This window comes from Equus przewalskii, chromosome 6, assembly GCF_037783145.1.
Source record: "Equus przewalskii isolate Varuska chromosome 6, EquPr2, whole genome shotgun sequence".
Lineage (NCBI taxonomy): Eukaryota > Metazoa > Chordata > Mammalia > Perissodactyla > Equidae > Equus > Equus przewalskii.
This window is the reverse complement of record NC_091836.1, coordinates 61,558,133-61,570,412: the sequence shown is the minus strand read 5'-3', so window position 1 is coordinate 61,570,412 and position 12,280 is coordinate 61,558,133. Positions and strand designations below refer to the sequence as shown.

General features: G+C 36.4%; 1 protein-coding gene across 48 annotated transcripts in view; it reads right to left on the bottom strand.

Moving 5' to 3' along the window:
• DLG2 (discs large MAGUK scaffold protein 2) overlaps positions 1–12,280 on the bottom strand; it is a 1,822,408-nt gene that overhangs the window by 376,334 nt on the left and 1,433,794 nt on the right. For all 48 annotated transcript variants that reach the window (XR_011541520.1, XR_011541519.1, XM_070625668.1 and 45 more), the window contains one exon: positions 1,302–1,370. Coding sequence is in view for 46 of the 48 variants with exons in the window: in XM_070625668.1 (XP_070481769.1) it covers positions 1,302–1,370 (69 nt within the window). In the remaining 2 variants the exon portion in view is untranslated. The remainder of the gene's footprint in view (positions 1–1,301; positions 1,371–12,280) is intronic.

Below are 12,280 nucleotides of genomic sequence, written 5' to 3'. Positions count from 1 at the left end.
GGCTCACCTATCAACTTGTGGGTTGAGGTGTACTTCCCTGGTTTGCAAACCTTTTAGTAAAGCTTTTCTTTTCTTTAAAATTTATTCTTGCTTTATAAAGTTGCTCTTTTCAGTTAACATAGGCTACATGACCAGAGAGAAACTACACAAAGGGGACAGCCCCAGCAGAATGGTGAGGAAATGCCATTTCCCGTTTCCGTTTTTTTTTTTGTTTTGTTTTTTTGCCCCAACACTACCGGAGAAGAAATCTAAAAGAAAGGAAGATCTAGAGGGTGGTATGAGAGAGAGAGCAGACCACAACTCTATCAACTCCAGGATACTTTGGTGGAACCCAAGTCTTAGTTATGTTGGAAGGAGGGCTTGAGGTCTAAATAAAACATAAGATTTTAAAATGTAAAGGGCTAATAAATAATAAAGTTAGAGATTTGAATTGAAATGCCATTAAAGAAGCCTACTTGTCATTGGAAAATAGGGTTTAACAAAGCACAGTTTGTAACAAATATTGGGAAAATAAAATGATTTAATTTTTATACATCAATCAGTTAAATGTTAATTAAACCAGCTGCAATTATAAGGCAAGTGGAGGGAAATATTGGTTCCTTCCCCCCAGCCCCTCCAGCTTTTATCTGATTGGGGAATTTAGAAATACAAAATAGTAAGTTCGCTACATGTAAGCCCGCCCAGCCAACATTGCCATTCTCATCTCCTGTCCCACCACCTCACACACCCTATGCCACAGCGCCGAGTCGCTCAGTAGCCTTTGACACATCATACTTTCCCATGTGCTCATACTTATGCACATGCTCTTTCTTCTGCTCAGTGTACCCTTCCTTCCAAAGTCTATCAAGCAAATATCCACAGATGCTTCAATTCTCAGCTCAAGAGTTATATCTTTTGTGAAACCATCCTGACCTATTCCCCTCTCCCTCTCTAATGCCATTCTTAGCTAGATACCCTTTATAGGTCATCCATTAACCCTTATATGGATCTCCTTTGTGATGCTTACACTCTATACAAATGTGTGTTTGTATTTCTGTCACTCCCACTAGACAATGAGCCCTGCGAAGGGTAAGAAGAGATCTTATTTGATTTGTTAAATCTAGTAGTAGCGTGGTGCTTTGCACATAACATAAGCTTCATAGATATTTGCTGAGAGAAAGAATGGAAGGAAGGAAGGAAAGGAGGAAGGAAGAAGGGAGGGAAGGAGGGAGAGAAGAAAAGACAGGAGGAATTTCTCAGTGCTCAAAGTGATGAGGCTACACAGGTTAGTTTAAGAGAAGCCTCCGTATTCTTCTTCTTACCCTTCCAGGGAGATGGCCCGCTGGAGAGTCACTGAAGGCTGGCGGGTTGCAGTGCTGTGTTGGGAATGACTGCAAGAAAAGACAGAAAAAACAAAAACAGACCATTTATTTAAAATGTCTTCGCACATTCTAATCAGTCCTACTGTCAAGAAAAGAACGAATCTTGAAAGAAATACAGTAGAGATTAAATTACTGCTCTTGGGTCATAAGTAGAATAATTCATCAAAATACAGTACTCTGACAGATAGGGGCTTAATAGTTCCTTATAATTTGATTTCAACATGTATTATTCAAGAGTAAGCTTTAAATGACAGGTAGACGCGAAAAAAACAAACATATTTTGAAAAGGGAAATTTTTTCCCCTTGGAATAAGACAACATAGAGCATAAAAACATAAATTTCATTATGATGCATTTTTCTTTTAATGCAGAACACCTTTTCTAACAAAATTCTTAAAAGCACAAATTTGCAAATTGCAGTAGCATTTGTTTGTATAAATTTATTCATTAGTTTAAATTTGCAACAGATACTTGTAAAATGAATCAATAATAATTCTGTTATTGGATGAAAACAAAAACTTGAATAATGGGACTTCTAGTTGCATGTCAACCTTAGAATTTAATGTAATTGCATATTTTGTTTTGGTTGTATGGTAAGATAAAACTGATTTTATAGAGAAGTAGTTGCACTAAAAATTATAATACCTAACATTCATTGAGCACTTATGTTGCCTGAGCCACTTTTCTAAGTTTATAAGTTTATATCTTTTATTTCTCATAACCCTATGAGCTAAGTACTGTCCCATTTAACAGATGAGGAAATTAAGGTACAGGGAGGTTTAGAAACTTTCTTGAAGTCATGTGGTAAATACCTGTGCTTGAAATGTAAGGGAAAAATTCAGGATATGCAGTCATATATGTTCTGTGCGTATATAAAACCATATGTAACACATGTGGACACAGAGACTAGTGCAGAGTGGAAAGTACATATGCTCGGCAACAAGACAGGCTTTAGTTTTAATTCTGGCTCTGTATTTGCAAGCTGTTGATTTCTGACCAGTTATTTAAGTTCTCTGTGTTTTGTTTTCTTATATATAAAATGGGGATATTCATGCCTACTTTATAAGACAGCTGCAAGAATGAAATTAGATAGTTCTGTAAAGTCTGGGACAAGGTAATACTTTGCTCTCTCTCTTCCTTTGCATCTAAACTGTCTGACTCTAGAGCCATTATTCTTAACCATCATACTGTATTACCTCCCAAATGGTAATAAGTTTTTGGATTTATAAGAATTTGCCTTACAATCTCAGAAGACTCTTCAATTAGAAAAAGATAGAGGGCGACCGTTTCATCTGAGATAAGCACATGACAATCCAGCAGCAAAAAGTAATGTACAATAAAATGTACAATAAAACATATTTCAAAGCGTAATTTTAGTTTGTAGCGTTAGTTTAATATTTCAGTTACAATATTAGTTACATATACATGTAGCAGATGAAGTCGTGTATGTACAAATATACGTGTAAGGAGAAACCCAAGTCCAATGTTTGCAGACTATTAGGCACCTTCACGCAGCCCTGTGATTTCTCAGCACGTTCTCTGAAAACACTGACATTGCCACAGACGGCCACTCTGCACGCTGCAGATTTTCATTCAGAACCTTGGTTTTTATTGGGTGATAAGAAGTGTCTCCCCATGAATAGCATTTAGTTGTGACATAGGTGACATTTATCTGAGGTTGAGGGAGCAGAGTTTGAGGACTGTAGCTAAAGCCTAGAGAATGATCTTCGAGTTAAGGATTGTGTCCTTTGTTTCCTGGCATCCTTCACGGTGCCAAGCACCACATGCGTTCATTGAACATGTTTGGATCGACCAGTTGAAAAGCAGCATAGCATTCAGGAGCCAGCCCATAGCCAGATTGCCTGAGTTCAATCCCAGCTCCACCACATATACCAATGTGACCTTGTGCAAATTACTTAAAGCTCTCCGTATGTCAGTTTCTCATCTGTAAGACTGGGATATAATACTACCTTCCTCATGGGGTTGTTGTAAGGATTCAAGGAACACAGTGTTTAGAACAGTATCTGTTACATGATAAAAGCTACATAAGTGTGTGTTAAATAAATAAAATAATATGATATAGCAGAGTGTGGATTTTGAGATGTTTGGTACCAAATAAAAATAATTATTTAGATCATTTCAGTTAGCCATATAGTCAACCCCACAAGGCATATATTTCTGGATATAACTTTGGTGCTAGATATTAAATTCAAATATATTTTCTGTTGCAAAAACATTATAAAAGTAATAGAAGTCAAAATAAGAAAAAGTAAAACAAAATTCACCTATAATTCCATTACTTTGTCTCAGACTTTACAGAATTATCTAATTTAATTCTTGTAGCTGTCCTGTAAGGTAGGTATGAGTATCCCCATTTTATATATAAGAAAACAAAACACATGGAACTTAAATAACTTAGCAGAAATCAACTGCTTGCAAATATGGAGCCAGGATTAAAACTGAAGCCTGTCTCGTTGCCAAGTGTGTGCACTTTTCATTCTATGCTACTGACTGTGTACGTCCACATGTGTTTCACATAGTTTTATATATAGAGAGAACATATATAACTTTATGTCCTGCATTTTTTCTCTTAGATTATAATTTAAGCATTTCTGATAAGGTCTCCATAATTATTATTTTGGTGTTATATAATGTTACTTCCTCTGAAGATATAACTTATTTAACCATGCTTTTATATTTGTATATTTGGGTTATTTCTATTATTTTAATATTATAAACAATGCTGCAATGAATATATTGATATCAATTACTTTTTCTTATTTGACAATTTCCTTGAATGTATTTCCTTAAATGTAAACATTTATTAGGTTCTTAATTTATATTATTACTTTTCAGTAGCTTTGTACCATTTTATTGCCTTTAAATATGTATACATATATATATATACATATATACCAGTTTCACCACAATTCTACAAGCACTGACAGTATAATTTTCAAAAATTTTGTAATTTAACAGGTGCTTCAGATTTATGTGTATTGCTTTGTTCATTAGTGAGAATGATCCTTTTTTGTATATGCTAATTTGCTAATTGTATTTCCTTTGTTTAAACTGTTTAATCCTTTCCTTTACTATTTATCTTCCACTGGTCTAGAAAGTACCCACAGTTCTTCTTGGGTAAAGATCAATGATGCTTACTAACCAAGATTAATGAGTAACTGGAATCCCTGGTAGCTTCCTCACCATTAGCCTGGCCCACATAATTAAAACAAAGAAATATTCAGTAATCTCATTTTACTTATCACTACCTTAAACCACTTTATTATTCTGTCCTAAATTATTCCAATAATGTCCCTCTTAAAGTTTTAGTGACACAAATTAAATGCAAAAGTTTCCATAAAGTGCTCACAGAATTTGACTCCTTTTATATTATACATGCAAAGTCAGCCAGTTTCTCCTAGCATGTAAATTTGGAACAAATACAGCCTTTTATAATATGTAATTACTCTTTTACTCCACTAAGATAAATATGGCAAATTATCTGAAGGTCAAGACCTACAGACGCAAGGGAATTTTTGTTGTTCCCTGACAGTAACATTCAAGCCATACTTGCAAGGGGAATCGTTGCATTGGGTATTAGGAGGTACCTGATGATGATAATAACTACTATTCTAAAAAACACCAAATATCTTCCCCTTGGAAGGTTCCATCCTTTCCATATTATTGCCTACATAGACAGTGCACTGTTAGTTCTACAATGACTAAGAAACTATAAGTGACCACCGTCTGGCTCTTTCACCTGCTTAGGCAGAGAGGCCAGTCATATGGAATTCTGAGAACTGCAGTGGAAAGAAGCAAGGGAGGAAAGCACAGCTAACACTTAAATCTTGCAACATTGGAGAGCTAAGTGCTTGGAAGGTTTTTTGTCTTAAAAAAAAAAACAAATCTAGCTACAAATGGCCATCACCCTCCTTGTATCTATCATTTTCCTAGACTGTCAAACATCTCTTCTGTGAAGCATTCTATGGTATGCCTCCTCACCTCCCCAGCACAGCTGACACACCGCTTTGTGTCTCATCCCATCTTTTCCACACATGCATAGTAGCACCCAGGCCTGAGAATTACCACCATTTATTTACATGCCTATTTTTCCTAATAAGTCATGTGGTCTTACAGAGCAAGGAGTAGGCTTATCCATCTGGACATTCTCAGCCCAGGGCTGGCCCGTAGAAGATGCTTCATAAATGTCTTTGAATGATGAATACCATGGATCGAGTTCCATCTATTTTATAAGGCCACATCTCAAATTTTGTAACAACATTGAGAACTATCACTTATGCCTATTTTTGAGGGAAATTAAATTAAGGCTCAAGTCTCACAGCTAGTAGGTAGCAAGACTAGAACCCATGTCTGCAGGCTGCAAAGTACTTGCCCCTCTGAGACAAACCATTTTGCCTTACTCAAAGAGGAAATCCAAGTTCTGTGATTAGTTCACACACAGGACTCAACACATTTTATTAGGAAATGCTAAACTCTCACTGAAGATCATTGACAGTTTTGGTGTGGTTTTTTTGCATAAAATACCATCCATTATTGTCACCACATGTGTCTCACTTGATTGTCAGTGGCTTTTGAAGGCCATCTCTTTACGAAGATCATTTGATAGAAGGACTTCTCTGTCCTATCTACACATGTAGAAATCTTCTGGACATTTCTGAGAATTTAGATGACAATGAATGGTTGATGAGTAGGGTGAGAATGAGGAAGGCTTAGCATCACGTCACAGCACTGATGCTGGGGAAGAAGTCCCTGTAACCTGGTTGAAAACCTGTGGCACTAACTCTGTACTTAGGTAGCTTGGCTGAGGTGTCAGATTAGGCAACTGTGGAGGTAAAGCTTACCAGAACTTTTTAAGACTCAGAGAGAGGTAGCAGCCCTATTGCCTTTCTAAATCATGCTGTCACCGAATAAAATTAAGCCAGAGAACAGTAGAGTCTCCTTTCCAAGAACTCTCTGATTTTCCAAGTGAAAGACTCCCTAGATGTTGCCTAAGAAAACGGCATTTAAATGATGCTGAAAGATGCATTCCTATTGCTGCAATAAATTAAAATTTTTTTGAGCATATGAATTGAAACTGTTTTATTACTCATGGAACACAAAGGACCTAGCTGGTGGTGATAAATGGCTTTTTAATTTTCTCCTTCTCTGAAGCAATGAGAGGCAGGATAACTGGACTTTCAAAAATGTTGTAATATTAAAACTATGTTATTTTATGGAGGGAACAAAAAGTTTTTTGTGTTTTTTATTAACTGAGAACAATAAATTTATTTGATGTGCCTTATAACGTGCCATCCATCACTAAAATACTTCTTGACGTGTTGTCAATATTCTGTTTTGTTCTTCACTCACGTTTCTGAAGAACTTGCATCTCTCCTTGTCATATTTAACTCTTCACCTTTCTCTTGAATATCTGTATCTATTATTTATCTGATCTCTCTTAATATTTATTTTCTTCTCTTTTTCTGTCTACTTTTCCCCTCTTCATGTACATGCACTAAGTTGCCACTCTTAAAAAAAAGAATATGTCTTCTTGGATATCCAACCAGGACCTCAAATGCAACATAATCAAAATACTATCACCTTCCATGAAGCTAGATATTCCGCCTGCTGTTTCACTGATAATTAACATGAATTGTCTTGTATAATTATTTATATCTTCTGGTTACATTTAACAAATGTTAATTGGGCACTTAATATGTACCAGGGATTGTGTTAGGTGCTTGGAATGATTCTTTGATTCCTTAATAGTATAGTACTCAATAAATACCTGATAGTAAAGAAGATGGTGAAAGTAAATAAGCCATTTGGCTCCTTTTCATATAGATAACATTTTTCAATAAATCTTTAGATATACTTGATAGGCAAACAATCTAAGCTGGGTCTGGAGGGATGTATAATTATTTTAAATGGTGGAGAAGGGAAAGAAGACTTTCTGAGAAGCTAGAAGAGTATGATCAAGGTCATGGAGAGTCGAAAGTATGTGTTGTGCTCTAGAGTGATTTAGCTTGGCCAGAGCAGAGTAGCCAGGGATGAAGTCAGGAAGCCGCCTAGGGGTGAATCATGAGGGGCAATGAATACTCTGCCAAGAGGTCTTGACTTTATCCTGCTGACAGGGATGAGCTCTCTAAGGTTGTTAAGTGTGTCTGTGTGTGTGTGGTGGGGAGGAGTCAAGATGGTAATATCTATAATTCAGAAGGGTAAACTTGAAAATACTCTGAACAATGGAAGGAAGAGGAGGACATGCAGGCAGGGAGACTAATGAGAAACCATCATGATGGAGAAAATTAATAAATGCCTAAACTTGGATAATGGTAGTAAGAATTAAAAGAGGATACATTTAAGACATTTGGAGGTAAAAATATCTAGGAATAATTTAAAAGGAGTTAGAGAGAGGGCGCTTGGATCTCCAGAATTGATTCCAGTGATCTGAATGGGTGGGCATTTCTTCTGAAAGTTAAAATCTCCTAGAAAAAATGGACCTGCTCTTTCTGGATTATAGGAGTAGTTGTGCTCTCTTCTAGAACTTCCAAAAAAACTCTCAAAAGTAGATAGACTTTTGTGTTAGAAGTGGGCTGGTTGTGAGGAAGATTGACTTGAGAGTTATTTTATTGAGTGAAAGGATGATGGCATTATTAACAAAACCAAAAAGTGCATGTGTGGATAGGAAAATATAATTGAGTTTAGTTTTGTACAAGATTAGCTTGATGTGCCTGTTACACATGTGGGGAACATGATGTAGAGTGAAACAGCTATAATTATTGAAAAGTTCTTCCTTCTCTTGGTGTAACACCCATCTGTCCATAGTAGTCAATGAATGACTGAGATATTCCTTGCATCTTCTACTTCAAATAAACATTCCTAACACTTTTGGTTCTTTCTTTATGAGATGGTTTCAAGATTTCTAGCTATCTTTCTGTGTACTCTTAAATTTTTCTCCTGATTTTTGCTTAAATTGCAGAACCTGTAAATGAATTCAGAGTTGCAGATGTGTTCAGACCAGGGCTGAGTGCAATGAGATGCTGACTTTCCTCCATCTGGATTCCATACTCCTGCCAGAGCAGCCCAAGATAACATGGGCTTTTAAATTTGCTGAATTGTATTGTTAAGTTTAGGGTCAACCTAACCTCACATATTTTTAATATCAGATGACTCAAAATCAAATCTCTCATGTACTTGTGCATTGAGTTTTTAGAAACTTAATATAGTTATTAATATTCCACACCTGTCAAATTTAATGGTATTTATTTCGATGTAGTTTTATAGTTTGTTAAGCTAACATTAGATCATCAATTCAACTCCATAAATACATACTGAGCATCTAAGATGTGTTAGTCATTATAGAACTTCACTCTTTCATCTAGTTTTGTATCATGTTCAAACATGATAAGATGCCTTTTACATTTTCATGCAAGTTATTAATTACAATAAGAGACGAGGAACATGCAATATAGCAAATCATCATAGATCTTCCTCCAGTTCAATAGTTAGTTCACAAGTTTCACTGCTGAACTCTGTCAATCAGCATCTTTTTATAGATTAACTAAACCTCTCTACCTCCTCAATGACGAGCTGACCAATGCCCATAGCAAGTGGAATGCTCATGGACCATCCCCTCCATGTGACTTGTATGTTTACTAAGAATCAGTTGTAATTGTTCTCAAATCTGTTTTTCCTATCACACTCATTTTTATAATTTAATTAATTTAATTTAATTTGTTATTTAATTAATTTAATTAAATGATACAAAAATGAAATATGAGTGTGCAAAAAAGAGTTATTTCTATCAAGAGTAAGTTTACTGATCTAGAAAGACTTAATAATTGTATGTAGTTAAAAACATTGCCAAATTAGGTATGAGAGAGACAACTGTAAAAGTCAGAAAATAATTATAAAATGAGAAATTTTCACTTATATTACTTTTGATTCTCATCCTAATTTAAAGAAATCCAAACTAGAAGCATGGATGATGGATTAAGAGTGTGCTTTATGCAAGAAAAATGAAGTAGAACTTCATAAAAATGAGCCCCAGGTTTCCAGTCTTTTGAGTCAATTTGGTGTACCAAATATTTTAAAGCAATTAAGAGACAGTGTAGATGTTGGAAAATAACATCACAAAAACTGTGGCCAGAGGTTGACAATGCTAGCGAAAATCTTGACCCTCATGTATAAAAAAATGATGAAGAACAGAATTTACTAACTGATCTCAGACGAATTAAAAGTTCTGATGATTTATAGAAAGATAATATGTAACATTGGACTAACGATGATAATTTGTTGAAAACTGAAATTGTGGACAATGAAGAAATGATGCATTCTGGGACAAACAGATGGCTCTAAAAACAAAGAAAAATATTGGATTAAATACAGGGCCCCCAATTTTTCATGCCATAGCCAAAGATGCTAGAAATGTAGTTTTACTTCATGTTGAACAGCTTTAATCAACAGTCAGTAATAACATGGTGACTCAAAAAAAATTGGCGGGGCTTTATTGGGAGAAATCTCATTTCTTCTTTCAAATACCACTAAACCACTGATTTTCTTATGCCACCATACAGTTACATTTTCAAAAGATAAGGTGAAATAATTAAGGCATGGAAGTAAGTGTCTTTTTTTCCCTAAATGGTGACTGTTGTGTCCAATCTTTTGACTAACAAATCAATAAGTAGTTCTGGTTGTGTGGGTTATGAGACATTCTATAGTCTGAACGTCTCATAGGATTATCACCCAGATATTAGTCACCTCCTTATCCTTAGAGGATCTCGTAGGATACCTTGGAGTCTTTTAAGGAGGAGACCTAGAGAGATTACACTGCGTGGCCAGAACGTGGTTTTGGTGAGATCAGAACACAGATCCAACTCCCAGCCCACGGTTTCCTCTGTGCTTTGCCATTGTGACTTCTTTATATTCTTCTCTGTGACAACAGTTCAATGACAAACATGGTAGCAAAAACACTGGCTATTCTAAAAATCCTGCTTACGACTGTTAAGTAGTTGGAAAACTCGGAAGGTACACTTGAAATGCTGATCTAATCTTCACGACAAATTCTTTGCTTAAAGCAATAGTGAGAAATCCCAGTATTTTGCCCTCTGGACTGAACAAAATGGTATATGGCTGGTCTCAAAGTCTGAAACATCAGGAGCAAAATGTAGTGTTTTAATACAGCAGATATATTCCTGCTTTTATTCATTATGTTTTTGGATGGCCGACTGTACATCATTCTTCTTGCTTTTGTAGTATACAAGCTGCATCTCAGGAAGCAATGTATGAATATGTATCAAAAAGCTCCTTTCCACACAGACTGTTCTTCAAAAGGAAAGTGCAAGATTGAATTTATAAGAGCTTAAATCAAGTGTCAGCTAGTGCTGTGAATGCAGCCACTTCAAAAAGGAAAACATTTTGGTTAGGAATTTTACAAAAAATATACATAAGCACTATACAATGCACCAACAATTAGAGAATTTGGAATGGGGAGATTTTTGTATACTAGTTGGGATTTTTTGCATTTAATTGGTATGGTCCTGGATATCCCTTCATTTTACACAGGAAACAAGTTTATCAGGATAACACACTTATTCTTAGACATCTGGGAAGGAGCTGTGTTGAAAAAAGAGCAGGAGTCTAAGGTCAGAAACACGGGTTTTCCTACCCTGCTCCTAGGGAGAGTTCAATGGCCTTAGACAGGGCAACTCACTTGATTTGTTTTGATTTGTCCTTAAGTTTGAATAGGAAACAATTGTTCCTGCCCTCCCATCTACTTTATTGGGTGTCAATGGGAAACAGTACTGTCATGGGGAAGGAACATAGGCTTGGGAGTTGATGGCCTTGGGTTATGGATTTCTTACCTTTCTTAATTAGGTACTTGACAATCTCAAAAACTGAACACTCTCATCTCTAGTCCTGTCATCAGTCTAATGTAGATAATGGTACCTTCTCAGAGATTGTTCTGAGGGGGAAAATAAAACAACATGTGTGAAATAAATCTTGTGAAGTGTGAAGCATGGGGAATAGTGAATGGAAATTAGTTTCCAGGCAGGCAGTGTGATTTGGTCATAAGGTGTCTGAAACTAGTAACCTAAACTTGAACTAAGCACTGGGCCTAAGGAAGGACAATATGACTAGAGCTAAAAACCATCAAGGAAGTGAAATCTACAGGATTTGGCAATTGCATATGGCAGATGAGTGAGGAGTCTAAGACAACTTCCACATTTCTGGTTGGGGTATTTGGGTCAGTCGTGGGACTTCATACTGAACAAGGAGTATGAGAACAATAACAGATTGGGGGAAATATAATTCTTTTCATATTGTATATGGCGAGCTTGGGAACCTGCATGAGATCTTGGTAGAGATATTTCATAAGATAGCTAGATACTAGGGGGCCAGCCCCATGGCCTGGTGGTTAGGTTCGGCACAGTCTGCTTTGGTGGCCCAGGTTCATGGGTTTGGATCTCAGGCGTGGACCTAGACCATTTGTCAGCCGTGCTGTGGCAGCAACCCACATACAAAATAGAGGAAGCCTGGCAAAGATGTTAGGTCAGGGCTAACCTTCCTTAAGCAAAAAAACAAAAGAGGAAGATTGGCAACAGATGTTAACTCAGGGCAAATCTTCCTCAGCAAAAAAAAAAAAAAAAAGTTAGATACTACAGTCTGTTCTCAGCAAACAGTTTTAGAATAAAAAAGTACATTTTGGGGGGCCGGTAGCAGAGTGGTTAAGTCTGGTGCACTCTGCTTCGGTGGCCCAGGGTTCATGGGTTCGGGTCCTGGGCACAGACCTACACACTGCTCTTCAAGCCATGCTGTGGTGGCACCCCATATACAAAATAGAGGAAGACTGGCACAGATGTTAGCTCAGGGTGAATCTTCTTCACCAAAAAAAAAAAAAAAAAAAAAAGGAGTACATTT